Source organism: Paralichthys olivaceus, chromosome 9, assembly GCF_024713975.1.
Source record: "Paralichthys olivaceus isolate ysfri-2021 chromosome 9, ASM2471397v2, whole genome shotgun sequence".
Lineage (NCBI taxonomy): Eukaryota > Metazoa > Chordata > Actinopteri > Pleuronectiformes > Paralichthyidae > Paralichthys > Paralichthys olivaceus.
The window spans coordinates 15,062,631-15,090,528 of record NC_091101.1 but is presented as its reverse complement, the minus strand read 5'-3'; the positions used below and the strand labels follow the sequence as shown (position 1 = coordinate 15,090,528).

The 27,898-nt window shown below is 42.2% G+C and overlaps 2 protein-coding genes across 3 annotated transcripts in view; one reads left to right on the top strand and one right to left on the bottom strand.

Moving 5' to 3' along the window:
- Position 1: 1 nt before the first annotated feature.
- Positions 2-2,183, bottom strand: LOC109642289 (endonuclease domain-containing 1 protein). Its single transcript, XM_020107000.2, has 2 exons — positions 1,718-2,183; positions 2-965 (listed from the first exon to the last, which is right to left on the bottom strand). The coding sequence occupies exons 1-2, from the start codon at positions 2,141-2,143 to the stop codon at positions 360-362; spliced, it is 1,032 nt and encodes a 343-aa protein (XP_019962559.2). The 5' UTR covers positions 2,144-2,183; the 3' UTR covers positions 2-359.
- A 3,603-nt stretch (positions 2,184-5,786) lies between these two features.
- LOC109642290 (zinc-binding protein A33-like) overlaps positions 5,787-27,898 on the top strand; it is a 45,595-nt gene continuing 23,483 nt past the window's right edge. Inside the window, exons 1-4 of one of the 2 annotated variants that reach the window (XM_069531801.1) lie at positions 5,787-6,547; positions 7,320-7,415; positions 8,826-9,059; positions 9,246-9,268. In XM_069531801.1, the coding sequence (XP_069387902.1) occupies positions 6,029-6,547; positions 7,320-7,415; positions 8,826-9,059; positions 9,246-9,268 (872 nt within the window). In that variant the 5' untranslated portion in view covers positions 5,787-6,028. The remainder of the gene's footprint in view (positions 6,548-7,319; positions 7,416-8,825; positions 9,060-9,245; positions 9,269-27,898) is intronic. The other variant, XM_069531800.1, reaches the window with a different exon arrangement.

Sequence of the window (27,898 nt, the reverse complement as noted above, 5' to 3'; positions counted from 1 at the left end):
CTTGCCACACACAGTCTTGATTTATTGATAATCACAAGTTTAGTAAAGATGTTACAAGAATTACAAGATCATATTTATCAGAAACACTCATTTCCAATCATCATGAGACAACTATTCAATTTCAGTTGTTCATTTGTACAGCAATAAGATTGTGACTCAACACTAGGGGGCGTGTGTGTACACTTCCTGACGCCCATACAACTCAGACACTGATACATAAGGCATGAATGGGAAAGTTAATGCTAAAAGCACTGTCACCCTTTGTTACTGTCAAATTAAAAATCAAAATGACTGATCTGCATGTTCAAGCTGTGTTTTCAGGATATCTGACGACTGCATTTCAAGCATATTTTTCTTTATTAGTGACACTGTCCAGCAAACAGACTGATGGGCATCCCCAGCCTTTTTCCCAGGATGTCCTCCAGAGCCTCCAATGTCATCCGCTTCACATCATAACCTCGCACCGATATCCTCGCCTTCACATTAACTGGCACAATCTCCTCTCCACTGTCTTGGTCATTTCTTCCCACCGCTGCGTATGTGGGGAAAGATTTGCGCTCAGATTCAGATATTTTAGATTTGTAGGTTGGGCAACAGTAGGCAGACCACATGTACTCAGGAACAGAAACTCTGTTGTTGATCCAGCGTGCTTCAGGCTCATAAGGCAAGGCCCCTGTGATCACATACATCGGCCCCTCACAGAACATATTGAATTTTCTCATTACTTCCTTCTCTAGTCTGTTCCAGGGGCCAGAGTTGGAGGCTGCAATCTGGGGGACAATGTTGGTCAGGGTGAAGGTGGCCTCCCGGTTCTCCTTTGTTTTCTGGTGCATGCTGGGATTGAGATGGCCTTTTGTGTAGTTGGACTCCTTGTAGTCCTGGAGCACCGCCTGGCTCTCGATCACATTCTGGTCCAGTGGGGTGTGAAAAGGTGTCATCTCAGAGCTGGCACGAGAAAAGGCCAACTAAAAGACACGCAGGGAGAGAGACAGAGACATGTCAAAAAAAGTGTTTAGTTGCTTATTGATACTTTATGAAGCTTAGGAAGTTCAATCAGGATGACTATCTCCGCTCAATTCAGTCACAATTTACTCCCCCCACCTCTTCAGATCAGATGTGTAATCCAATTAGATTTTGCCGTGATCTCAATCAGCCAGACATTTTGTGGCTGTCAAACTTTAAATTTGTTCTTCTCTCTCTCTCTGGCTGTCATTGCTGTGATTCACCCTCGTCTTCCCCACCTCCAGTCTCCATGTCCAGCTAGGGAGCTCAGTCCTCTTATCTCATTCCGATACTCAACATTATCACATTATCACATTTATATCACATCACTTTCTCTCTTTATTTTGCATGGTTTTAATTTTTGTCCATTTACTGAAAAATTTAATTGTGGGACCAACTTAAAAATTACACAAATTAATAAAGTTTGTTCAACAGTTACAAACTTTTAACAAGTTATATTAACACAATTACTAACTAATTCAAATTCATTTAAACAGACACCTCTGCTGTAACCTCTCGTTTCTGTGGGCGATCTTCTGAGTTATTTAAACAAACTTAACTCAGCACTTTAAACTCACTGAGCCAATGAGAGAGCCCATGTCAGAACACTGGTTTTTCTCAAGATTCTTAGCTTATCCTTACACAACATATCTCAAACAGTAGCACTGAACAGAAAAAGTTTAGTATGGACATCATACACTGTTTTTCTACGTACCTGTGGTTCATACATCCAAGAGATATTAGGACGTTTGCCGTCTGCGGGGCCGAGTGTGTAGGCAGAATACAGTGGTGTGCGATGCACACGGTGATACAGGCTGGCAAAGTGATACTGGTTTTTGTAGCGCTGGCATATCGGCTGGTACACTTCTGCATTGAAGCCCTGTGGCGGAGACCTGTCATAGAAAAACTCAAGGCATTTGGAAAAGTCTCTGCTGACCTCTCCGAGGACCAGGCCACCAAACCAGGACAGGAGAAGAAGCAGAGCTCCTGTGGACAACTGCAGCATCTTCCTTTGAGACATGCTGTATGTTAGTCTGCAGGACTGAAACTTCAGAAAACACAATTTTCCTCTCTGACAAAGCTCCAAAGTTAAACAAGACCTATATTTCCTTATATTTTCTGTCCATTCAGCGTCTAGCATGCAGGTCCTTGTGAGCTGTTGCTGATGTTTCCTCTTATATACACTAGCAGCAGGAACCCTGTGGGTGACAGAATGACACACCCCCAACATCAATATGCAACAAAATTTCCCGTTAACTGGTAAAGGCTACTTTCTGAGAAATTATGGATATTTGCATATCCTCTTTCATCGGTCAGCAGAAGTAAAGACAATGTTGTTTCGAGTCAAACCTGTGAACATCTTCTACGAGAGATCATTTTAGCATCCATTGGAAGGAAGAGCTGTGAAAAAACATGAGCGTCTTGCATGATGCAGAGCTCCGTATCCCACATAGCAAATTTGTTTTGACCCAGATTTTGCCTGAACTGTCACACTGTCATCCGGCCCACTTATAACGTTGAATGATGGCACTTGGTCCACACCTGTTTGCCAGATCTGGGCCATAATTAAACCATAACAATATCGCATTTCAGTCAAAGGTGCTAAAGGTTACCCCAATTTTTTAGTTTGTGCTCTTTCGGCCATATTCACCATTTATTACATGTGCCACTTTAGCATGATTGCCACATGATTCCTATGAGCAATGTTTCATTTTCTGTCTCCTGGTTTCTGTATGAACAACATATAAAAGCTCCATATTCTGTACATAATACTTCTGTTATTTCGCAATTTTACAAAAGTGCTTCCCGTTATACGTACTTCGTGTGTTGGTGGGAAAACCCTCTGCTTCGAATCTTTCAAAAATAATCATTTTACTGGAGCTTGTGAAGTAAATGTTTGTTTGACGAAAGGAAATAAAGATGGGGGAAACCAGAATTATGTACATTACAAATAAAAGCTGTGATTTAACTTGGATGAGTATATACTGATATTTGTTCTGAGTATGGATACTATCGTCAATGGATTGATTCAAAATAGAAAAAAGTCACATTCTGAGCTCCAAACATAGATTTTATTGCAAGCACTCTTTGCTCCTCTGCCTTTTTACGTTTGTATGTGCATCCTGTATGAATTTACACAATTAAGGTAATTAGTGAATGGTGATTAGTTTTCTAAATAATATAACCGCTATCAATATCAGTGCCTGCGAAGGCTATTGTCAGGATTCTGGTTCTCTGGAGGTTTGTGTAAAAAAGGATTTGATCAGTGAACAGAGCAGCACAAGCTATATCTTAAAGGTACAATGTGTAGAATTTAGTGATATCTAGAGGTGAAATTGCATGTTGCAGCTGAACAGCCCTCACCTCACCCTCTCCTTCCAAACATAGACAGAGAACCTGTAGCAGCCTTCAGTTGTCATAAAAACTCAAAAGGTGTTTAGTTTGTCCACTCCGGATTAATGTAAAAAACATGGCGGCCTCCGTAGAGATGTAAATATAAAGTATTTAAATACAAAGGGCCCCTTCTAGTGTATAGAAAACAACAATTACTACAATTTTGATGAAACACACTAGTGAAAACATCACTAGGGTTTTTTATATTCACTTTGGGCCAATAGATTCTTTTCTCCTAAATCTTACACACTGTACCTTTAAAGGTGTCTCTGAGAGGCAGGTGGTAGACTGCACATTGTGAAAATGAGAATGTAATAGGTATAATAGAAAACGTTTGTGGGAGCATCAACTGGTGTGAGGACAATGTGAGGACAACTAATTTTAGTTATTTCTGTCCAGCAGCTAAGTTTGTAGTCCTCCCTTCTGCTTTTCTGAAACACTGTACATCACAGCCCTCTGCTGTGCACTTAGAGGAACACCTGTTCAGGAACAAATGTTGAAACCAGCTGCCCTGTGAGCAATAACGCTGAAGACTTTACAGTCAGTGTTGATGAGGTGTAACCAGTGGATGGTCGAAAATCCCCATTGTTCTTTTGTAGTTTTTGACAGAGCAGAGATACTAAGTCTCGGTGATGTGCTCTGTGTCAGCAAGTTTCCCTACTTCTTCCTGGATCTGTGTTTGTGACTCAGAGGCTTCAGGGCGTGTTTTGGAATTTCTATTGAACACAATACGACCTGTCTGAACTGAGATTGAAGGCTACAGTTTCACACTGAAGTCTAAAGCAATTCATATATTCTTATAGTCCCCAACAATAGAGATATGGTCAAACACAAAGTTTACAGTATGTACAAATATATAAATGAGCTAGTTTTGTTCATTCAAAGAAATCACTGACCTATAGATAAACCATGCAGATAACTATTAGTATTTAGGTGTTCACTTTTTTTATTTATATATAGAGAGATAAATATATGGTTCACAGTTAGGTAAAGTAAATGCCATGTGTAAATAGAACAGTAACAACAATAATCTCTGTGCAATCCATTTTAGTGCCGGCTGAAAGCCACTTGGTAAACACTTGTGAAACAACGAGTCTAAATTTGGATTTTTAAACAGCGAGTCCATAATGTTGAAGCCTCATTATAATTAATTCATCTCACTCAATATGAATATTTCAAAAAGAAAATGAGTTGCTCCAACCCAACATCGTCCCTGTTGAGGAAGTTACATTCAACGTAACATATATTACCCAGCAACTTTTTGATCAGGCTTTTATTAAGTGTTCTAAACTGTGACCGATAGATTTATTTGTTTATTATTACTCACTCACAGATGTTTTATCCTAACAGATCCTCACATGGATCTTTTGAACTCTGACCTTCTGGAAGGAGGATGCAGATGAACTGAACCATGTACTGGTTTATTTATTAACAACTTGGAAACAATTATTTCTGCAGAATTGGACCATGAAAGTCTCCGTGAGCTCAGCTGAGCGACAGTGTAAGTACAGTTGAATCACAGATTTACGGACATTGATATGATTCATGCCTATCACTCTTAATCGAGAAGTGTTAACAGCTTCACTTTATCAGAGAGATGATTCATCACCTGGTAACCTGACAGACTTTAAAGTTTATAAGTAGAGCCAGACTGATTTGCCACATGACCTGATTTAAAAAAAAAAGGGCTGATATGATCCATTTATGTTTGCTGATATGAAAACTTTTATCTTACAGAAAAATATATGCAGGAAAAATTATGTTGCAATTATGTTTATATTTGATATAAAAATGTTTTTTTTCAATACAAGTTCTATATGTTTGGTTGTGTTTTCTAATAGTTTATATTTGAAATATCAACCCCTTAATAACATTTCTTTGTCATAAGGGTTCAATATCGACATCTTAGGAATTGTTCACATTTATTCTGACACATATTTTAGCTGATATAAATATAATGTAGACTATTGGAAATGTTTTACTCCATGATATTGGTATCAGCATTTGCGATATTAATCCATATAGGCCAGGCTGTGCTTATGAGTGTTCTTCATATTTTTAATTAAGTCTTTTCATTAAAGTGGGTGAAAGTTAATAATGCTGTAGGGCTCTCCGTGTTTCTTCATTAGGGTGATATAACATATATTTCATCTAGCACTTTTCTAGACACCAGATATTCACCCATATATTCATACACAGTATGAATGTATATTATATATATATTATATGAATATACATAATAATATACTGTGTATTTTGGGGTTCAGTGTCTGGTCCAAATTCAAACTGGAGGAACCAGGAATTGAACCAAAAACCATCTGGGGAGTGGACGAGCTGTCCTACCTTCTGAGCCACAGCCGCCCAAAACAACTGTGGCCGCCTGTTGAGCTTCTCTTTGAGTTTGGCTGCGGGCACAGACCGTGCGTCTTGGCCCGGAGCTGCAGCTCGTTCAGCAGACAGGTGACTGGAGACTGCGCGTCTCCTCCGTCTCTTCCGTCTCCGCTGTCAGCCTCAGACCACTCCCTCTCTGTGTGAGAACGGAAGAGCTGCGGTCTAGTCTTTACTTGTCCTCAGTTGCAATCAGACGTTGTTTTTTTTTTCTCGAATCTCAGGACTATGCGCTCTGCTGAGAATGGCGGAGCCCAACGCGCTTGACGAACTCCAGTCGGAGCTGACCTGCCCGGTGTGTTTGGAGCTGTTCCGGGAACCGGTGATCCTTGACTGCGGACACCACTTCTGCAAGGTGTGCATCATCCAGTGCTGGGAGGCCAAAGCGGACGAGCTGTCGAGCTGTCCCAAGTGCAGAAAGTCTTGTTCACGCAAGCTGCGGCCCAACTCGCTCCTGTGCAACGTCGTGGACAGTGTGCGCAGAGCCAGCGCCATGGACGCGGTCGCGGGGATACCTGGGTGGGACCCGGAGCGCTCCCTGGAGGAGCCGGAGGAACGGGAGCCCGGGTCCAGCATGAGCAGCGTGGCCTCCTCCATAGGGCACTGGCCGCGACTGGGCATGGATATGTGCGAGGAGCATGAGGAGAAGCTGAAGCTCTACTGTGAGGACGACCAGCTCCCCATCTGCCTGGTGTGCGGCATGTCCCGGGACCACAAGACCCATAATGTCATTCCCATTACTGAGGCCTTTGAAAACTACAAGGTAGGCCTCTGTCTCATGGACACGTTCCTCTCTTCTCACATTTTAAACACAAGGTGTCTAACACAGGAAATGTCAGCTTCCTAGTCTGTGAACCACCAAAACCTTACACCAGACCACTTTCTCAGATCAGATGATGAATGCAGATGTTATTATGGGACCACAGTGAGTGATCGTTCCAGTAGAACAAAACTTATTCTCTATCTTTATTTTATTCATTTCTGATATTTGTTAACAACTGGAGCTTTACAGATTGGTCATGTAACCTCCCTCTTTCTGTTCATGGAAAAAATGGTGAAGTTTGTCAAAAACTCCTAAAAGTCAAATCACAGCTGCAGTTTCCTCTTGACTTTTTATAGTATTTGCATCTACGACTGCTCTGGTGTTAACAGATGTTACTTTCACTGAGCGTGATTTATGACATGGAAGTTGTTTTTGAGAGCAGACTCTGTGTTTTCCACTGCGGCCTCTAAGCATTTTTGTGTTTTGGAGGAATTCAGCGGGTCAGTGTGAGCTCTGAAAACCTCCCCACACTGTGACCATCATCACACACTGTCTGAGGCCTCTATGTGTCTCTTTGACATGTTTCCCAGGGCGGTGAATTCCCATTCAGCCGGGGTCAGAATCATATGAGTCCCATTAAAGATGATGTTGTTGTTGTTGTTGTTCCGAGCGGCACAGATCAAATTAACTCCTCGTTTAAGTATAATCTAGTTTACAGAGCTTTTAAACCCTGTTTCACATGTGATTGTCTATTTCTTCTGCTCACCAACAGGATAAACTGTCTGTGGCTCTGGAGAGGGTCCAGCTACAGACAGAGGAGGCCATGCTCTTCCAACAACAGACCAAGGAAAAGATCCTCGTCATTAAGGTATACCAACGTGTGTGTGTGTGTGTGTGTGTGTGTGTGTGTGTGTGTGTGTGTGTGTGTGTGTGTGTGTTGTGATAGAACCAGTATAGCTTGGCAATGTTCACCTGATTTTCTACACCTCTACCAGTGAATGACTGTGACTCTCTTTGTTACGAATGCTGGTGACACAACAGGTTGTTACTCAGCGACACATTCATCAGACGTGGAGATTCTCAAGTTTTGCAAATGCCTGAGGGCTGGTTCTAAAATATAGCAGGTGGTTCATAAACATTCACACACGTCACATCGTGTTTACCTTTCTCACGTTCACATTTTTGACAGGGGAAGTCACACGGGAACACACATGCACTTAAAAAAGAGAGATAGCCAACAGGAATTAGGTCTGGTAGCACTTCAGCCTTTACTTAAAGTGTGTGTGTGTGTTTGTGTGTTTGTGTGTGTTAAGCCAAGATGTGAGCTCAAAGTGGAGTGTTTATGCTGCAAAAAACTACACGTCTGTGCATGTCCTCTTTCTCTTTCCTGTCTGTCTCTCAGTGTGTATGTTTTCCTGTCTGTCTGCTTGACCCAGTTTACATGCACACTCACACATTTTCACTTCTGTGCATCTCTGTCAGTATGCAACAGGATGTGGTTGAGCGAGGTTGAGAGGAAGTTTGTCAATATGCCTTTCCTGGAAATTTCTCTCCCTGCATGTGTGTTTGTTAAGTGATGGTGACACATGTGAGTTCTGTTTTGTTGCCACATCCAGACAAATGGTATTTGCTCTATATAATATTATTCATAGACATGATTCATTCAAGACAAACAGCCACTGTAAAATACTTAATACTGTGACTCAGTCAGTGTAACATGCTGAAAGATTTCACCCTGTGTGATTTGGAACACACCTATAAATCATTTTAATGTTTTTAGCAAAGGTAGAGGGAGAAAAATGTCCACATAAACATCTCTACTTAGTAAAAAAATTAATTACTTGCTTTTAAATTACTTATTGAAAAGTAAATATACGTCGAGTGTAGTCTATTCCCTAATGTATGTATATCATATTTTTATTTGTTATAATAATAGCACAGACTCTGTCATATTAATAAAGAATGCTGCTAACACACTGCATTGTAAATAATGTAGTGGAGTAGAAGGTACAGATATTTACTGATAAGTGGAGTAAAAGTGAAAAGTGCCCAAAAAAATAACGTGTAAATAAATAAACAATAAAATAAATTAAGTACAGATGATGAAAATTATGAAATGTAAACAAGTACATGTACTTTGTTATTCTTGGATGGTTGACTGATCATTTACACAGATTGTCATTCAAAGAACAGTTCACAGAAATAAGAAGTTACATTTTTAAGACAAACAAAATAGAGCATTTAGTTTTTGTTGACCGCAGTCCTCCCTGTGTTTCAGGAGCGAGAGTCAGATCTGGAGGACCTGGTCTCTGCGGAGTTTGGTCGCCTCAGGGAGTTCCTCCTGGAGGAGGAAGAGCGCATAAAGGAGAAACTGCAAAAACAGAAACAGGAGAAGCTAAACCAGCTGGAGGAGGCGCTCACTCAAGCGACAGAGCAAATCAGCGAGCTGGAGAGTACGGCCAATCAGCTTTGCATCAAGCTGAGGGAGGAGGAGAACCCAGAGCAGCTCAAGGTAAGTGGAGGAGGAGAAGAATGATGAATAGACATGCATCAATCTTTCTTTAGATAAACTGAAAAAACATCAAGTCAGTTGCATGAAACCGAGTAATGTAATAGTTCCAGAGATCTTATCTGCATATTTCTGCAGAGACTGAAGTTTTTGTTAAACCCTGGCCTGTTGTGATCTGCTCTTTTTTAGGGAATCAAAGATTTCATTGGAGGGTGAGTATCGTCTCACTCATAATAAGATCATTTAATCTCTGTGTAATCTCTTCTTTTTTCTCTACATGGCAGTCAGGAGGACATAGTTTTCAGTTTCTTAATTACACCATTACAAAGTGTCTACACGTACTGCCCTAGATATTTTTTTTATGTTAAAGCAAATTTATAAACTTGAAGAACAAAGCCCATCCTCAATATGCTTTACATCAGGGGTCGCAAACTCAATTTACCTGGGGGCCGCTGGAGGTAGAGTCTGGGTGCAGCTGGGCATATACATTAGAGGCAGAGTAGTGTGGGTAATGGTTTCACCATCCTAGGAAAAAAATTGGTAATTTGGCTGGCAGATACTACTGAATGGTGGGCATCAGGGGGGGTTTAGAAGTGGGTATACGCAATGCTTACTGAATACTTCTACTGTATCCCCTGGAGCGTTTCAATCAAGTGACTAACGCTTCTAATTCGCTTTGGCTAACATGACAACAAACGCCACCAGAAGCTGTCAGGTCAAGCTCGGCCCGTGCAACGACTCGACAAAAAGGTGTGTTTGAGAAAAACGCGCAGACACTAAACTTTGATGTCAAGTACAAAATATCATCCTGTAATTGGCCCGCGTCTCATAAGTACAAGATATTTTAAATTACTTTATTTCTGAAAGTCATAGAGACTTGGGCATTTCATGATTAATAAAGGGGAGCCTGCTACACACCCACACCGAATTTCAGCACGTTTCGAGCAAGCAGCGTGGAGTTATTCACCCTAAGGTGATATGGGTTAGGTTTGAAATTAGGGTTAGGGTTACAATTAGGGTTGTGATTAGGGTTAGGGTTAGGGCTGTGATTAGGGTTAGGGTTGTGACTAGGGTTAGGGTTAGGGATGAGAAGCCATTGGAGATCAAGATATTCTTGAATAACTTTTTTTCTGAAGGTCATAGAGACTTGGAAGTTAGTTCCATCCCAACTAATGTGGGTATGCCCGATCCATTGGTACCATCCGCGAGCTTCTACGACCTTCGGAAGGGGTCACACCACCAAATCTTAAACCAAAAGTACAAGATATTTTTGAATAACTTTTTTTCTGAAAGTCATAGAGACTTGGGCATTTCATGATTAATAAAGGGGAGCCTGCTACACACCCACACCGAATTTCAGCACGTTTCGAGCAAGCAGCGTGGAGTTATTCACCCTAAGGTGATATGGGTTAGGTTTGAAATTAGGGTTAGGGTTACAATTAGGGTTGTGATTAGGGTTAGGGTTAGGGCTGTGATTAGGGTTAGGGTTGTGACTAGGGTTAGGGTTAGGGATGAGAAGCCATTGGAGATCAAGATATTCTTGAATAACTTTTTTTCTGAAGGTCATAGAGACTTGGAAGTTAGTTCCATCCCAACTAATGTGGGTATGCCCGATCCATTGGTACCATCCGCGAGCTTCTACGACCTTCGGAAGGGGTCACACCACCAAATCTTAAACCAAAAGTACAAGATATTTTTGAATAACTTTTTTTCTGAAAGTCATAGAGACTTGGGCATTTCATGATTAATAAAGGGGAGCCTGCTACACACCCACACCGAATTTCAGCACGTTTCGAGCAAGCAGCGTGGAGTTATTCACCCTAAGGTGATATGGGTTAGGTTTGAAATTAGGGTTAGGGTTACAATTAGGGTTGTGATTAGGGTTAGGGTTAGGGCTGTGATTAGGGTTAGGGTTGTGACTAGGGTTAGGGTTAGGGATGAGAAGCCATTGGAGATCAAGATATTCTTGAATAACTTTTTTTCTGAAGGTCATAGAGACTTGGAAGTTAGTTCCATCCCAACTAATGTGGGTATGCCCGATCCATTGGTACCATCCGCGAGCTTCTACGACCTTCGGAAGGGGTCACACCACCAAATCTTAAACCAAAAGTACAAGATATTTTTGAATAACTTTTTTTCTGAAAGTCATAGAGATTTGGGCATTTCATGATTAATAAAGGGGAGCCTGCTACACACCCACACCGAATTTCAGCACGTTTCGAGCAAGCAGCGTGGAGTTATTCACCCTAAGGTGATATGGGTTAGGTTTGAAATTAGGGTTAGGGTTACAATTAGGGTTAGGGTTAGGGCTGTGATTAGGGTTAGGGTTAGGGTTGTGACTAGGGTTAGGGTTAGGGATGAGAAGCCATTGGAGATCAAGATATTCTTGAATAACTTTTTTTCTGAAGGTCATAGAGACTTGGAAGTTGGTTCCATCCCAACTAATGTGGGTATGCCCGATCCATTGGTACCATCCGCGAGCTTCTACGACCTTCGGAAGGGGTCACACCACCAAATCTTAAACCAAAAGTACAAGATATTTTTGAATAACTTTTTTTCTGAAAGTCATAGAGACTTGGGCATTTCATGATTAATAAAGGGGAGCCTGCTACACACCCACACCGAATTTCAGCACGTTTCGAGCAAGCAGCGTGGAGTTATTCACCCTAAGGTGATATGGGTTAGGTTTGAAATTAGGGTTAGGGTTACAATTAGGGTTGTGATTAGGGTTAGGGCTGTGATTAGGGTTAGGGTTAGGGTTGTGACTAGGGTTAGGGTTAGGGATGAGAAGCCATTGGAGATCAAGATATTCTTGAATAACTTTTTTTCTGAAGGTCATAGAGACTTGGAAGTTAGTTCCATCCCAACTAATGTGGGTATGCCCGATCCATTGGTACCATCCGCGAGCTTCTACGACCTTCGGAAGGGGTCACACCACTAAATCTTAAACCAAAAGTACAAGATATTTTTGAATAACTTTTTTCCTGAAAGTCATAGAGACTTGGGCATTTCATGATTAATAAAGGGGAGCCTGCTACACACCCACACCGAATTTCAGCACGTTTCGAGCAAGCAGCGTGGAGTTATTCACCCTAAGGTGATATGGGTTAGGTTTGAAATTAGGGTTAGGGTTACAATTAGGGTTGTGATTAGGGTTAGGGTTAGGGCTGTGATTAGGGTTAGGGTTAGGGCTGTGATTAGGGTTAGGGTTGTGACTAGGGTTAGGGTTAGGGATGAGAAGCCATTGGAGATCAAGATATTCTTGAATAACTTTTTTTCTGAAGGTCATAGAGACTTGGAAGTTAGTTCCATCCCAACTAATGTGGGTATGCCCGATCCATTGTTACCATCCGCGAGCTTCTACGACCTTCGGAAGGGGTCACACCACCAAATCTTAAACCAAAAGTACAAGATATTTTTGAATAACTTTTTTTCTGAAAGTCATAGAGACTTGGGCATTTCATGATTAATAAAGGGGAGCCTGCTACACACCCACACCGAATTTCAGCACGTTTCGAGCAAGCAGCGTGGAGTTATTCACCCTAAGGTGATATGGGTTAGGTTTGAAATTAGGGTTAGGGTTACAATTAGGGTTGTGATTAGGGTTAGGGTTAGGGCTGTGATTAGGGTTAGGGTTAGGGTTGTGACTAGGGTTAGGGTTAGGGATGAGAAGCCATTGGAGATCAAGATATTCTTGAATAACTTTTTTTCTGAAGGTCATAGAGACTTGGAAGTTGGTTCCATCCCAACTAATGTGGGTATGCCCGATCCATTGGTACCATCCGCGAGCTTCTACGACCTTCGGAAGGGGTCACACCACCAAATCTTAAACCAAAAGTACAAGATATTTTTGAATAACTTTTTTTCTGAAAGTCATAGAGACTTGGGCATTTCATGATTAATAAAGGGGAGCCTGCTACACACCCACACCGAATTTCAGCACGTTTCGAGCAAGCAGCGTGGAGTTATTCACCCTAAGGTGATATGGGTTAGGTTTGAAATTAGGGTTAGGGTTACAATTAGGGTTGTGATTAGGGTTAGGGTTAGGGCTGTGATTAGGGTTAGGGTTAGGGTTGTGACTAGGGTTAGGGTTAGGGATGAGAAGCCATTGGAGATCAAGATATTCTTGAATAACTTTTTTTCTGAAGGTCATAGAGACTTGGAAGTTGGTTCCATCCCAACTAATGTGGGTATGCCCGATCCATTGGTACCATCCGCGAGCTTCTACGACCTTCGGAAGGGGTCACACCACCAAATCTTAAACCAAAAGTACAAGATATTTTTGAATAACTTTTTTTCTGAAAGTCATAGAGATTTGGGCATTTCATGATTAATAAAGGGGAGCCTGCTACACACCCACACCGAATTTCAGCACGTTTCGAGCAAGCAGCGTGGAGTTATTCACCCTAAGGTGATATGGGTTAGGTTTGAAATTAGGGTTAGGGTTACAATTAGGGTTGTGATTAGGGTTAGGGCTGTGATTAGGGTTAGGGTTAGGGTTGTGACTAGGGTTAGGGTTAGGGATGAGAAGCCATTGGAGATCAAGATATTCTTGAATAACTTTTTTTCTGAAGGTCATAGAGACTTGGAAGTTAGTTCCATCCCAACTAATGTGGGTATGCCCGATCCATTGGTACCATCCGCGAGCTTCTACGACCTTCGGAAGGGGTCACACCACTAAATCTTAAACCAAAAGTACAAGATATTTTTGAATAACTTTTTTCCTGAAAGTCATAGAGACTTGGGCATTTCATGATTAATAAAGGGGAGCCTGCTACACACCCACACCGAATTTCAGCACGTTTCGAGCAAGCAGCGTGGAGTTATTCACCCTAAGGTGATATGGGTTAGGTTTGAAATTAGGGTTAGGGTTACAATTAGGGTTGTGATTAGGGTTAGGCTTAGGGCTGTGATTAGGGTTAGGGTTAGGGCTGTGATTAGGGTTAGGGTTAGGGTTGTGACTAGGGTTAGGGTTAGGGATGAGAAGCCATTGGAGATCAAGATATTCTTGAATAACTTTTTTTCTGAAGGTCATAGAGACTTGGAAGTTAGTTCCATCCCAACTAATGTGGGTATGCCCGATCCATTGTTACCATCCGCGAGCTTCTACGACCTTCGGAAGGGGTCACACCACCAAATCTTAAACCAAAAGTACAAGATATTTTTGAATAACTTTTTTTCTGAAAGTCATAGAGACTTGGGCATTTCATGATTAATAAAGGGGAGCCTGCTACACACCCACACCGAATTTCAGCACGTTTCGAGCAAGCAGCGTGGAGTTATTCACCCTAAGGTGATATGGGTTAGGTTTGAAATTAGGGTTAGGGTTACAATTAGGGTTGTGATTAGGGTTAGGGTTAGGGCTGTGATTAGGGTTAGGGTTAGGGTTGTGACTAGGGTTAGGGTTAGGGATGAGAAGCCATTGGAGATCAAGATATTCTTGAATAACTTTTTTTCTGAAGGTCATAGAGACTTGGAAGTTGGTTCCATCCCAACTAATGTGGGTATGCCCGATCCATTGGTACCATCCGCGAGCTTCTACGACCTTCGGAAGGGGTCACACCACCAAATCTTAAACCAAAAGTACAAGATATTTTTGAATAACTTTTTTTCTGAAAGTCATAGAGACTTGGGCATTTCATGATTAATAAAGGGGAGCCTGCTACACACCCACACCGAATTTCAGCACGTTTCGAGCAAGCAGCGTGGAGTTATTCACCCTAAGGTGATATGGGTTAGGTTTGAAATTAGGGTTAGGGTTACAATTAGGGTTGTGATTAGGGTTAGGGTTAGGGCTGTGATTAGGGTTAGGGTTGTGACTAGGGTTAGGGTTAGGGATGAGAAGCCATTGGAGATCAAGATATTCTTGAATAACTTTTTTTCTGAAGGTCATAGAGACTTGGAAGTTAGTTCCATCCCAACTAATGTGGGTATGCCCGATCCATTGGTACCATCCGCGAGCTTCTACGACCTTCGGAAGGGGTCCCACCACCAAATCTTAAACCAAAAGTACAAGATATTTTTGAATAACTTTTTTTCTGAAAGTCATAGAGACTTGGGCATTTCATGATTAATAAAGGGGAGCCTGCTACACACCCACACCGAATTTCAGCACGTTTCGAGCAAGCAGCGTGGAGTTATTCACCCTAAGGTGATATGGGTTAGGTTTGAAATTAGGGTTAGGGTTACAATTAGGGTTGTGATTAGGGTTAGGGTTAGGGCTGTGATTAGGGTTAGGGATGAGAAGCCATTGGAGATCAAGATATTCTTGAATAACTTTTTTTCTGAAGGTCATAGAGACTTGGAAGTTGGTTCCATCCCAACTAATGTGGGTATGCCCGATCCATTGGTACCATCCGCGAGCTTCTACGACCTTCGGAAGGGGTCACACCACCAAATCTTAAACCAAAAGTACAAGATATTTTTGAATAACTTTTTTTCTGAAAGTCATAGAGACTTGGGCATTTCATGATTAATAAAGGGGAGCCTGCTACACACCCACACCGAATTTCAGCACGTTTCGAGCAAGCAGCGTGGAGTTATTCACCCTAAGGTGATATGGGTTAGGTTTGAAATTAGGGTTAGGGTTACAATTAGGGCTGTGATTAGGGTTAGGGTTAGGGTTGTGACTAGGGTTAGGGATGAGAAGCCATTGGAGATCAAGATATTCTTGAATAACTTTTTTTCTGAAGGTCATAGAGACTTGGAAGTTAGTTCCATCCCAACTAATGTGGGTATGCCCGATCCATTGGTACCATCCGCGAGCTTCTACGACCTTCGGAAGGGGTCACACCACTAAATCTTAAACCAAAAGTACAAGATATTTTTGAATAACTTTTTTCCTGAAAGTCATAGAGACTTGGGCATTTCATGATTAATAAAGGGGAGCCTGCTACACACCCACACCGAATTTCAGCACGTTTCGAGCAAGCAGCGTGGAGTTATTCACCCTAAGGTGATATGGGTTAGGTTTGAAATTAGGGTTAGGGTTACAATTAGGGTTGTGATTAGGGTTAGGGTTAGGGCTGTGATTAGGGTTAGGGTTGTGACTAGGGTTAGGGTTAGGGATGAGAAGCCATTGGAGATCAAGATATTCTTGAATAACTTTTTTTCTGAAGGTCATAGAGACTTGGAAGTTGGTTCCATCCCAACTAATGTGGGTATGCCCGATCCATTGGTACCATCCGCGAGCTTCTACGACCTTCGGAAGGGGTCACACCACCAAATCTTAAACCAAAAGTACAAGATATTTTTGAATAACTTTTTTTCTGAAAGTCATAGAGACTTGGGCATTTCATGATTAATAAAGGGGAGCCTGCTACACACCCACACCGAATTTCAGCACGTTTCGAGCAAGCAGCGTGGAGTTATTCACCCTAAGGTGATATGGGTTAGGTTTGAAATTAGGGTTAGGGTTACAATTAGGGTTGTGATTAGGGTTAGGGTTAGGGCTGTGATTAGGGTTAGGGTTAGGGTTGTGACTAGGGTTAGGGATGAGAAGCCATTGGAGATCAAGATATTCTTGAATAACTTTTTTTCTGAAGGTCATAGAGACTTGGAAGTTAGTTCCATCCCAACTAATGTGGGTATGCCCGATCCATTGGTACCATCCGCGAGCTTCTACGACCTTCGGAAGGGGTCACACCACTAAATCTTAAACCAAAAGTACAAGATATTTTTGAATAACTTTTTTCCTGAAAGTCATAGAGACTTGGGCATTTCATGATTAATAAAGGGGAGCCTGCTACACACCCACACCGAATTTCAGCACGTTTCGAGCAAGCAGCGTGGAGTTATTCACCCTAAGGTGATATGGGTTAGGTTTGAAATTAGGGTTAGGGTTACAATTAGGGTTGTGATTAGGGTTAGGGTTAGGGCTGTGATTAGGGTTAGGGTTGTGACTAGGGTTAGGGTTAGGGATGAGAAGCCATTGGAGATCAAGATATTCTTGAATAACTTTTTTTCTGAAGGTCATAGAGACTTGGAAGTTGGTTCCATCCCAACTAATGTGGGTATGCCCGATCCATTGGTACCATCCGCGAGCTTCTACGACCTTCGGAAGGGGTCACACCACCAAATCTTAAACCAAAAGTACAAGATATTTTTGAATAACTTTTTTTCTGAAAGTCATAGAGACTTGGGCATTTCATGATTAATAAAGGGGAGCCTGCTACACACCCACACCGAATTTCAGCACGTTTCGAGCAAGCAGCGTGGAGTTATTCACCCTAAGGTGATATGGGTTAGGTTTGAAATTAGGGTTAGGGTTACAATTAGGGTTGTGATTAGGGTTAGGGTTAGGGCTGTGATTAGGGTTAGGGTTAGGGTTGTGACTAGGGTTAGGGTTAGGGATGAGAAGCCATTGGAGATCAAGATATTCTTGAATAACTTTTTTTCTGAAGGTCATAGAGACTTGGAAGTTAGTTCCATCCCAACTAATGTGGGTATGCCCGATCCATTGGTACCATCCGCGAGCTTCTACGACCTTCGGAAGGGGTCACACCACTAAATCTTAAACCAAAAGTACAAGATATTTTTGAATAACTTTTTTCCTGAAAGTCATAGAGACTTGGGCATTTCATGATTAATAAAGGGGAGCCTGCTACACACCCACACCGAATTTCAGCACGTTTCGAGCAAGCAGCGTGGAGTTATTCACCCTAAGGTGATATGGGTTAGGTTTGAAATTAGGGTTAGGGTTACAATTAGGGTTGTGATTAGGGTTAGGGTTAGGGCTGTGATTAGGGTTAGGGTTGTGACTAGGGTTAGGGTTAGGGATGAGAAGCCATTGGAGATCAAGATATTCTTGAATAACTTTTTTTCTGAAGGTCATAGAGACTTGGAAGTTGGTTCCATCCCAACTAATGTGGGTATGCCCGATCCATTGGTACCATCCGCGAGCTTCTACGACCTTCGGAAGGGGTCACACCACCAAATCTTAAACCAAAAGTACAAGATATTTTTGAATAACTTTTTTTCTGAAAGTCATAGAGACTTGGGCATTTCATGATTAATAAAGGGGAGCCTGCTACACACCCACACCGAATTTCAGCACGTTTCGAGCAAGCAGCGTGGAGTTATTCACCCTAAGGTGATATGGGTTAGGTTTGAAATTAGGGTTAGGGTTACAATTAGGGTTGTGATTAGGGTTAGGGTTAGGGCTGTGATTAGGGTTAGGGTTAGGGTTGTGACTAGGGTTAGGGATGAGAAGCCATTGGAGATCAAGATATTCTTGAATAACTTTTTTTCTGAAGGTCATAGAGACTTGGAAGTTAGTTCCATCCCAACTAATGTGGGTATGCCCGATCCATTGGTACCATCCGCGAGCTTCTACGACCTTCGGAAGGGGTCACACCACTAAATCTTAAACCAAAAGTACAAGATATTTTTGAATAACTTTTTTCCTGAAAGTCATAGAGACTTGGGCATTTCATGATTAATAAAGGGGAGCCTGCTACACACCCACACCGAATTTCAGCACGTTTCGAGCAAGCAGCGTGGAGTTATTCACCCTAAGGTGATATGGGTTAGGTTTGAAATTAGGGTTAGGGTTACAATTAGGGTTGTGATTAGGGTTAGGGTTAGGGCTGTGATTAGGGTTAGGGTTGTGACTAGGGTTAGGGTTAGGGATGAGAAGCCATTGGAGATCAAGATATTCTTGAATAACTTTTTTTCTGAAGGTCATAGAGACTTGGAAGTTAGTTCCATCCCAACTAATGTGGGTATGCCCGATCCATTGGTACCATCCGCGAGCTTCTACGACCTTCGGAAGGGGTCACACCACCAAATCTTAAACCAAAAGTACAAGATATTTTTGAATAACTTTTTTTCTGAAAGTCATAGAGACTTGGGCATTTCATGATTAATAAAGGGGAGCCTGCTACACACCCACACCGAATTTCAGCACGTTTCGAGCAAGCAGCGTGGAGTTATTCACCCTAAGGTGATATGGGTTAGGTTTGAAATTAGGGTTAGGGTTACAATTAGGGTTGTGATTAGGGTTAGGGTTAGGGCTGTGATTAGGGTTAGGGTTAGGGTTGTGACTAGGGTTAGGGTTAGGGATGAGAAGCCATTGGAGATCAAGATATTCTTGAATAACTTTTTTTCTGAAGGTCATAGAGACTTGGAAGTTAGTTCCATCCCAACTAATGTGGGTATGCCCGATCCATTGGTACCATCCGCGAGCTTCTACGACCTTCGGAAGGGGTCACACCACCAAATCTTAAACCAAAAGTACAAGATATTTTTGAATAACTTTTTTTCTGAAAGTCATAGAGATTTGGGCATTTCATGATTAATAAAGGGGAGCCTGCTACACACCCACACCGAATTTCAGCACGTTTCGAGCAAGCAGCGTGGAGTTATTCACCCTAAGGTGATATGGGTTAGGTTTGAAATTAGGGTTAGGGTTACAATTAGGGTTGTGATTAGGGTTAGGGTTAGGGCTGTGATTAGGGTTAGGGTTAGGGTTGTGACTAGGGTTAGGGTTAGGGATGAGAAGCCATTGGAGATCAAGATATTCTTGAATAACTTTTTTTCTGAAGGTCATAGAGACTTGGAAGTTGGTTCCATCCCAACTAATGTGGGTATGCCCGATCCATTGGTACCATCCGCGAGCTTCTACGACCTTCGGAAGGGGTCACACCACCAAATCTTAAACCAAAAGTACAAGATATTTTTGAATAACTTTTTTTCTGAAAGTCATAGAGACTTGGGCATTTCATGATTAATAAAGGGGAGCCTGCTACACACCCACACCGAATTTCAGCACGTTTCGAGCAAGCAGCGTGGAGTTATTCACCCTAAGGTGATATGGGTTAGGTTTGAAATTAGGGTTAGGGTTACAATTAGGGTTGTGATTAGGGTTAGGGCTGTGATTAGGGTTAGGGTTAGGGTTGTGACTAGGGTTAGGGTTAGGGATGAGAAGCCATTGGAGATCAAGATATTCTTGAATAACTTTTTTTCTGAAGGTCATAGAGACTTGGAAGTTAGTTCCATCCCAACTAATGTGGGTATGCCCGATCCATTGGTACCATCCGCGAGCTTCTACGACCTTCGGAAGGGGTCACACCACCAAATCTTAAACCAAAAGTACAAGATATTTTTGAATAACTTTTTTTCTGAAAGTCATAGAGACTTGGGCATTTCATGATTAATAAAGGGGAGCCTGCTACACACCCACACCGAATTTCAGCACGTTTCGAGCAAGCAGCGTGGAGTTATTCACCCTAAGGTGATATGGGTTAGGTTTGAAATTAGGGTTAGGGTTACAATTAGGGTTGTGATTAGGGTTAGGGTTAGGGCTGTGATTAGGGTTAGGGTTAGGGTTGTGACTAGGGTTAGGGTTAGGGATGAGAAGCCATTGGAGATCAAGATATTCTTGAATAACTTTTTTTCTGAAGGTCATAGAGACTTGGAAGTTAGTTCCATCCCAACTAATGTGGGTATGCCCGATCCATTGGTACCATCCGCGAGCTTCTACGACCTTCGGAAGGGGTCACACCACCAAATCTTAAACCAAAAGTACAAGATATTTTTGAATAACTTTTTTTCTGAAAGTCATAGAGATTTGGGCATTTCATGATTAATAAAGGGGAGCCTGCTACACACCCACACCGAATTTCAGCACGTTTCGAGCAAGCAGCGTGGAGTTATTCACCCTAAGGTGATATGGGTTAGGTTTGAAATTAGGGTTAGGGTTACAATTAGGGTTGTGATTAGGGTTAGGGTTAGGGCTGTGATTAGGGTTAGGGTTAGGGCTGTGATTAGGGTTAGGGTTGTGACTAGGGTTAGGGTTAGGGATGAGAAGCCATTGGAGATCAAGATATTCTTGAATAACTTTTTTTCTGAAGGTCATAGAGACTTGGAAGTTAGTTCCATCCCAACTAATGTGGGTATGCCCGATCCATTGGTACCATCCGCGAGCTTCTACGACCTTCGGAAGGGGTCACACCACCAAATCTTAAACCAAAAGTACAAGATATTTTTGAATAACTTTTTTTCTGAAAGTCATAGAGACTTGGGCATTTCATGATTAATAAAGGGGAGCCTGCTACACACCCACACCGAATTTCAGCACGTTTCGAGCAAGCAGCGTGGAGTTATTCACCCTAAGGTGATATGGGTTAGGTTTGAAATTAGGGTTAGGGTTACAATTAGGGTTGTGATTAGGGTTAGGGTTAGGGCTGTGATTAGGGTTAGGGTTAGGGTTGTGACTAGGGTTAGGGTTAGGGATGAGAAGCCATTGGAGATCAAGATATTCTTGAATAACTTTTTTTCTGAAGGTCATAGAGACTTGGAAGTTAGTTCCATCCCAACTAATGTGGGTATGCCCGATCCATTGGTACCATCCGCGAGCTTCTACGACCTTCGGAAGGGGTCCCACCACCAAATCTTAAACCAAAAGTACAAGATATTTTTGAATAACTTTTTTTCTGAAAGTCATAGAGATTTGGGCATTTCATGATTAATAAAGGGGAGCCTGCTACACACCCACACCGAATTTCAGCACGTTTCGAGCAAGCAGCGTGGAGTTATTCACCCTAAGGTGATATGGGTTAGGTTTGAAATTAGGGTTAGGGTTACAATTAGGGTTGTGATTAGGGTTAGGGTTAGGGCTGTGATTAGGGTTAGGGTTAGGGTTGTGACTAGGGTTAGGGTTAGGGATGAGAAGCCATTGGAGATCAAGATATTCTTGAATAACTTTTTTTCTGAAGGTCATAGAGACTTGGAAGTTGGTTCCATCCCAACTAATGTGGGTATGCCCGATCCATTGGTACCATCCGCGAGCTTCTACGACCTTCGGAAGGGGTCACACCACCAAATCTTAAACCAAAAGTACAAGATATTTTTGAATAACTTTTTTTCTGAAAGTCATAGAGACTTGGGCATTTCATGATTAATAAAGGGGAGCCTGCTACACACCCACACCGAATTTCAGCACGTTTCGAGCAAGCAGCGTGGAGTTATTCACCCTAAGGTGATATGGGTTAGGTTTGAAATTAGGGTTAGGGTTACAATTAGGGTTGTGATTAGGGTTAGGGCTGTGATTAGGGTTAGGGTTAGGGTTGTGACTAGGGTTAGGGTTAGGGATGAGAAGCCATTGGAGATCAAGATATTCTTGAATAACTTTTTTTCTGAAGGTCATAGAGACTTGGAAGTTAGTTCCATCCCAACTAATGTGGGTATGCCCGATCCATTGGTACCATCCGCGAGCTTCTACGACCTTCGGAAGGGGTCACACCACCAAATCTTAAACCAAAAGTACAAGATATTTTTGAATAACTTTTTTTCTGAAAGTCATAGAGACTTGGGCATTTCATGATTAATAAAGGGGAGCCTGCTACACACCCACACCGAATTTCAGCACGTTTCGAGCAAGCAGCGTGGAGTTATTCACCCTAAGGTGATATGGGTTAGGTTTGAAATTAGGGTTAGGGTTACAATTAGGGTTGTGATTAGGGTTAGGGTTAGGGCTGTGATTAGGGTTAGGGTTAGGGTTGTGACTAGGGTTAGGGTTAGGGATGAGAAGCCATTGGAGATCAAGATATTCTTGAATAACTTTTTTTCTGAAGGTCATAGAGACTTGGAAGTTAGTTCCATCCCAACTAATGTGGGTATGCCCGATCCATTGGTACCATCCGCGAGCTTCTACGACCTTCGGAAGGGGTCACACCACCAAATCTTAAACCAAAAGTACAAGATATTTTTGAATAACTTTTTTTCTGAAAGTCATAGAGATTTGGGCATTTCATGATTAATAAAGGGGAGCCTGCTACACACCCACACCGAATTTCAGCACGTTTCGAGCAAGCAGCGTGGAGTTATTCACCCTAAGGTGATATGGGTTAGGTTTGAAATTAGGGTTAGGGTTACAATTAGGGTTGTGATTAGGGTTAGGGTTAGGGCTGTGATTAGGGTTAGGGTTAGGGTTGTGACTAGGGTTAGGGTTAGGGATGAGAAGCCATTGGAGATCAAGATATTCTTGAATAACTTTTTTTCTGAAGGTCATAGAGACTTGGAAGTTGGTTCCATCCCAACTAATGTGGGTATGCCCGATCCATTGGTACCATCCGCGAGCTTCTACGACCTTCGGAAGGGGTCACACCACCAAATCTTAAACCAAAAGTACAAGATATTTTTGAATAACTTTTTTTCTGAAAGTCATAGAGACTTGGGCATTTCATGATTAATAAAGGGGAGCCTGCTACACACCCACACCGAATTTCAGCACGTTTCGAGCAAGCAGCGTGGAGTTATTCACCCTAAGGTGATATGGGTTAGGTTTGAAATTAGGGTTAGGGTTACAATTAGGGTTGTGATTAGGGTTAGGGTTAGGGCTGTGATTAGGGTTAGGGTTAGGGTTGTGACTAGGGTTAGGGTTAGGGATGAGAAGCCATTGGAGATCAAGATATTCTTGAATAACTTTTTTTCTGAAGGTCATAGAGACTTGGAAGTTGGTTCCATCCCAACTAATGTGGGTATGCCCGATCCATTGGTACCATCCGCGAGCTTCTACGACCTTCGGAAGGGGTCACACCACCAAATCTTAAACCAAAAGTACAAGATATTTTTGAATAACTTTTTTTCTGAAAGTCATAGAGACTTGGGCATTTCATGATTAATAAAGGGGAGCCTGCTACACACCCACACCGAATTTCAGCACGTTTCGAGCAAGCAGCGTGGAGTTATTCACCCTAAGGTGATATGGGTTAGGTTTGAAATTAGGGTTAGGGTTACAATTAGGGTTGTGATTAGGGTTAGGGCTGTGATTAGGGTTAGGGTTAGGGTTGTGACTAGGGTTAGGGTTAGGGATGAGAAGCCATTGGAGATCAAGATATTCTTGAATAACTTTTTTTCTGAAGGTCATAGAGACTTGGAAGTTAGTTCCATCCCAACTAATGTGGGTATGCCCGATCCATTGGTACCATCCGCGAGCTTCTACGACCTTCGGAAGGGGTCACACCACCAAATCTTAAACCAAAAGTACAAGATATTTTTGAATAACTTTTTTTCTGAAAGTCATAGAGACTTGGGCATTTCATGATTAATAAAGGGGAGCCTGCTACACACCCACACCGAATTTCAGCACGTTTCGAGCAAGCAGCGTGGAGTTATTCACCCTAAGGTGATATGGGTTAGGTTTGAAATTAGGGTTAGGGTTACAATTAGGGTTGTGATTAGGGTTAGGGTTAGGGCTGTGATTAGGGTTAGGGTTAGGGTTGTGACTAGGGTTAGGGTTAGGGATGAGAAGCCATTGGAGATCAAGATATTCTTGAATAACTTTTTTTCTGAAGGTCATAGAGACTTGGAAGTTGGTTCCATCCCAACTAATGTGGGTATGCCCGATCCATTGGTACCATCCGCGAGCTTCTACGACCTTCGGAAGGGGTCACACCACCAAATCTTAAACCAAAAGTACAAGATATTTTTGAATAACTTTTTTTCTGAAAGTCATAGAGACTTGGGCATTTCATGATTAATAAAGGGGAGCCTGCTACACACCCACACCGAATTTCAGCACGTTTCGAGCAAGCAGCGTGGAGTTATTCACCCTAAGGTGATTTGGGTTAGGTTTGAAATTAGGGTTAGGGTTACAATTAGGGTTGTGATTAGGGTTAGGGTTAGGGCTGTGATTAGGGTTAGGGTTAGGGTTGTGACTAGGGTTAGGGTTAGGGATGAGAAGCCATTGGAGATCAAGATATTCTTGAATAACTTTTTTTCTGAAGGTCATAGAGACTTGGAAGTTAGTTCCATCCCAACTAATGTGGGTATGCCCGATCCATTGTTACCATCCGCGAGCTTCTACGACCTTCGGAAGGGGTCACACCACCAAATCTTAAACCAAAAGTACAAGATATTTTTGAATAACTTTTTTTCTGAAAGTCATAGAGACTTGGGCATTTCATGATTAATAAAGGGGAGCCTGCTACACACCCACACCGAATTTCAGCACGTTTCGAGCAAGCAGCGTGGAGTTATTCACCCTAAGGTGATATGGGTTAGGTTTGAAATTAGGGTTAGGGTTACAATTAGGGTTGTGATTAGGGTTAGGGTTAGGGCTGTGATTAGGGTTAGGGTTAGGGTTGTGACTAGGGTTAGGGTTAGGGATGAGAAGCCATTGGAGATCAAGATATTCTTGAATAACTTTTTTTCTGAAGGTCATAGAGACTTGGAAGTTGGTTCCATCCCAACTAATGTGGGTATGCCCGATCCATTGGTACCATCCGCGAGCTTCTACGACCTTCGGAAGGGGTCACACCACCAAATCTTAAACCAAAAGTACAAGATATTTTTGAATAACTTTTTTTCTGAAAGTCATAGAGACTTGGGCATTTCATGATTAATAAAGGGGAGCCTGCTACACACCCACACCGAATTTCAGCACGTTTCGAGCAAGCAGCGTGGAGTTATTCACCCTAAGGTGATTTGGGTTAGGTTTGAAATTAGGGTTAGGGTTACAATTAGGGTTGTGATTAGGGTTAGGGTTAGGGCTGTGATTAGGGTTAGGGTTAGGGTTGTGACTAGGGTTAGGGTTAGGGATGAGAAGCCATTGGAGATCAAGATATTCTTGAATAACTTTTTTTCTGAAGGTCATAGAGACTTGGAAGTTAGTTCCATCCCAACTAATGTGGGTATGCCCGATCCATTGGTACCATCCGCGAGCTTCTACGACCTTCGGAAGGGGTCACACCACCAAATCTTAAACCAAAAGTACAAGATATTTTTGAATAACTTTTTTTCTGAAAGTCATAGAGACTTGGGCATTTCATGATTAATAAAGGGGAGCCTGCTACACACCCACACCGAATTTCAGCACGTTTCGAGCAAGCAGCGTGGAGTTATTCACCCTAAGGTGATATGGGTTAGGTTTGAAATTAGGGTTAGGGTTACAATTAGGGTTGTGATTAGGGTTAGGGTTAGGGCTGTGATTAGGGTTAGGGTTAGGGTTGTGACTAGGGTTAGGGTTAGGGATGAGAAGCCATTGGAGATCAAGATATTCTTGAATAACTTTTTTTCTGAAGGTCATAGAGACTTGGAAGTTGGTTCCATCCCAACTAATGTGGGTATGCCCGATCCATTGGTACCATCCGCGAGCTTCTACGACCTTCGGAAGGGGTCACACCACCAAATCTTAAACCAAAAGTACAAGATATTTTTGAATAACTTTTTTTCTGAAAGTCATAGAGACTTGGGCATTTCATGATTAATAAAGGGGAGCCTGCTACACACCCACACCGAATTTCAGCACGTTTCGAGCAAGCAGCGTGGAGTTATTCACCCTAAGGTGATATGGGTTAGGTTTGAAATTAGGGTTAGGGTTACAATTAGGGTTGTGATTAGGGTTAGGGTTAGGGCTGTGATTAGGGTTAGGGTTAGGGTTGTGACTAGGGTTAGGGTTAGGGATGAGAAGCCATTGGAGATCAAGATATTCTTGAATAACTTTTTTTCTGAAGGTCATAGAGACTTGGAAGTTGGTTCCATCCCAACTAATGTGGGTATGCCCGATCCATTGGTACCATCCGCGAGCTTCTACGACCTTCGAAAGGGGTCACACCACCAAATCTTAAACCAAAAGTACAAGATATTTTTGAATAACTTTTTTTCTGAAAGTCATAGAGACTTGGGCATTTCATGATTAATAAAGGGGAGCCTGCTACACACCCACACCGAATTTCAGCACGTTTCGAGCAAGCAGCGTGGAGTTATTCACCCTAAGGTGATATGGGTTAGGTTTGAAATTAGGGTTAGGGTTACAATTAGGGTTGTGATTAGGGTTAGGGTTAGGGCTGTGATTAGGGTTAGGGTTAGGGTTGTGACTAGGGTTAGGGTTAGGGATGAGAAGCCATTGGAGATCAAGATATTCTTGAATAACTTTTTTTCTGAAGGTCATAGAGACTTGGAAGTTGGTTCCATCCCAACTAATGTGGGTATGCCCGATCCATTGGTACCATCCGCGAGCTTCTACGACCTTCGGAAGGGGTCACACCACCAAATCTTAAACCAAAAGTACAAGATATTTTTGAATAACTTTTTTTCTGAAAGTCATAGAGACTTGGGCATTTCATGATTAATAAAGGGGAGCCTGCTACACACCCACACCGAATTTCAGCACGTTTCGAGCAAGCAGCGTGGAGTTATTCACCCTAAGGTGATATGGGTTAGGTTTGAAATTAGGGTTAGGGTTACAATTAGGGTTGTGATTAGGGTTAGGGTTAGGGCTGTGATTAGGGTTAGGGTTAGGGTTGTGACTAGGGTTAGGGTTAGGGATGAGAAGCCATTGGAGATCAAGATATTCTTGAATAACTTTTTTTCTGAAGGTCATAGAGACTTGGAAGTTGGTTCCATCCCAACTAATGTGGGTATGCCCGATCCATTGGTACCATCCGCGAGCTTCTACGACCTTCGGAAGGGGTCACACCACCAAATCTTAAACCAAAAGTACAAGATATTTTTGAATAACTTTTTTTCTGAAAGTCATAGAGACTTGGGCATTTCATGATTAATAAAGGGGAGCCTGCTACACACCCACACCGAATTTCAGCACGTTTCGAGCAAGCAGCGTGGAGTTATTCACCCTAAGGTGATATGGGTTAGGTTTGAAATTAGGGTTAGGGTTACAATTAGGGTTGTGATTAGGGTTAGGGTTAGGGCTGTGATTAGGGTTAGGGTTAGGGTTGTGACTAGGGTTAGGGTTAGGGATGAGAAGCCATTGGAGATCAAGATATTCTTGAATAACTTTTTTTCTGAAGGTCATAGAGACTTGGAAGTTGGTTCCATCCCAACTAATGTGGGTATGCCCGATCCATTGGTACCATCCGCGAGCTTCTACGACCTTCGAA

Bases quoted from the DNA above. Each gene is read 5' to 3' on its own strand.
- LOC109642289 (XM_020107000.2), bottom strand. From the start codon at position 2,143: ATGCTAGACGCTGAATGGACAGAAAATATAAGGAAATATAGGTCTTGT. The intron at 966-1,717 runs GTACGTAGAAAA...CGTGTCTTTTAG, and splicing joins CTTGGATGTATGAACCACAG to TTGGCCTTTTCTCGTGCCAG.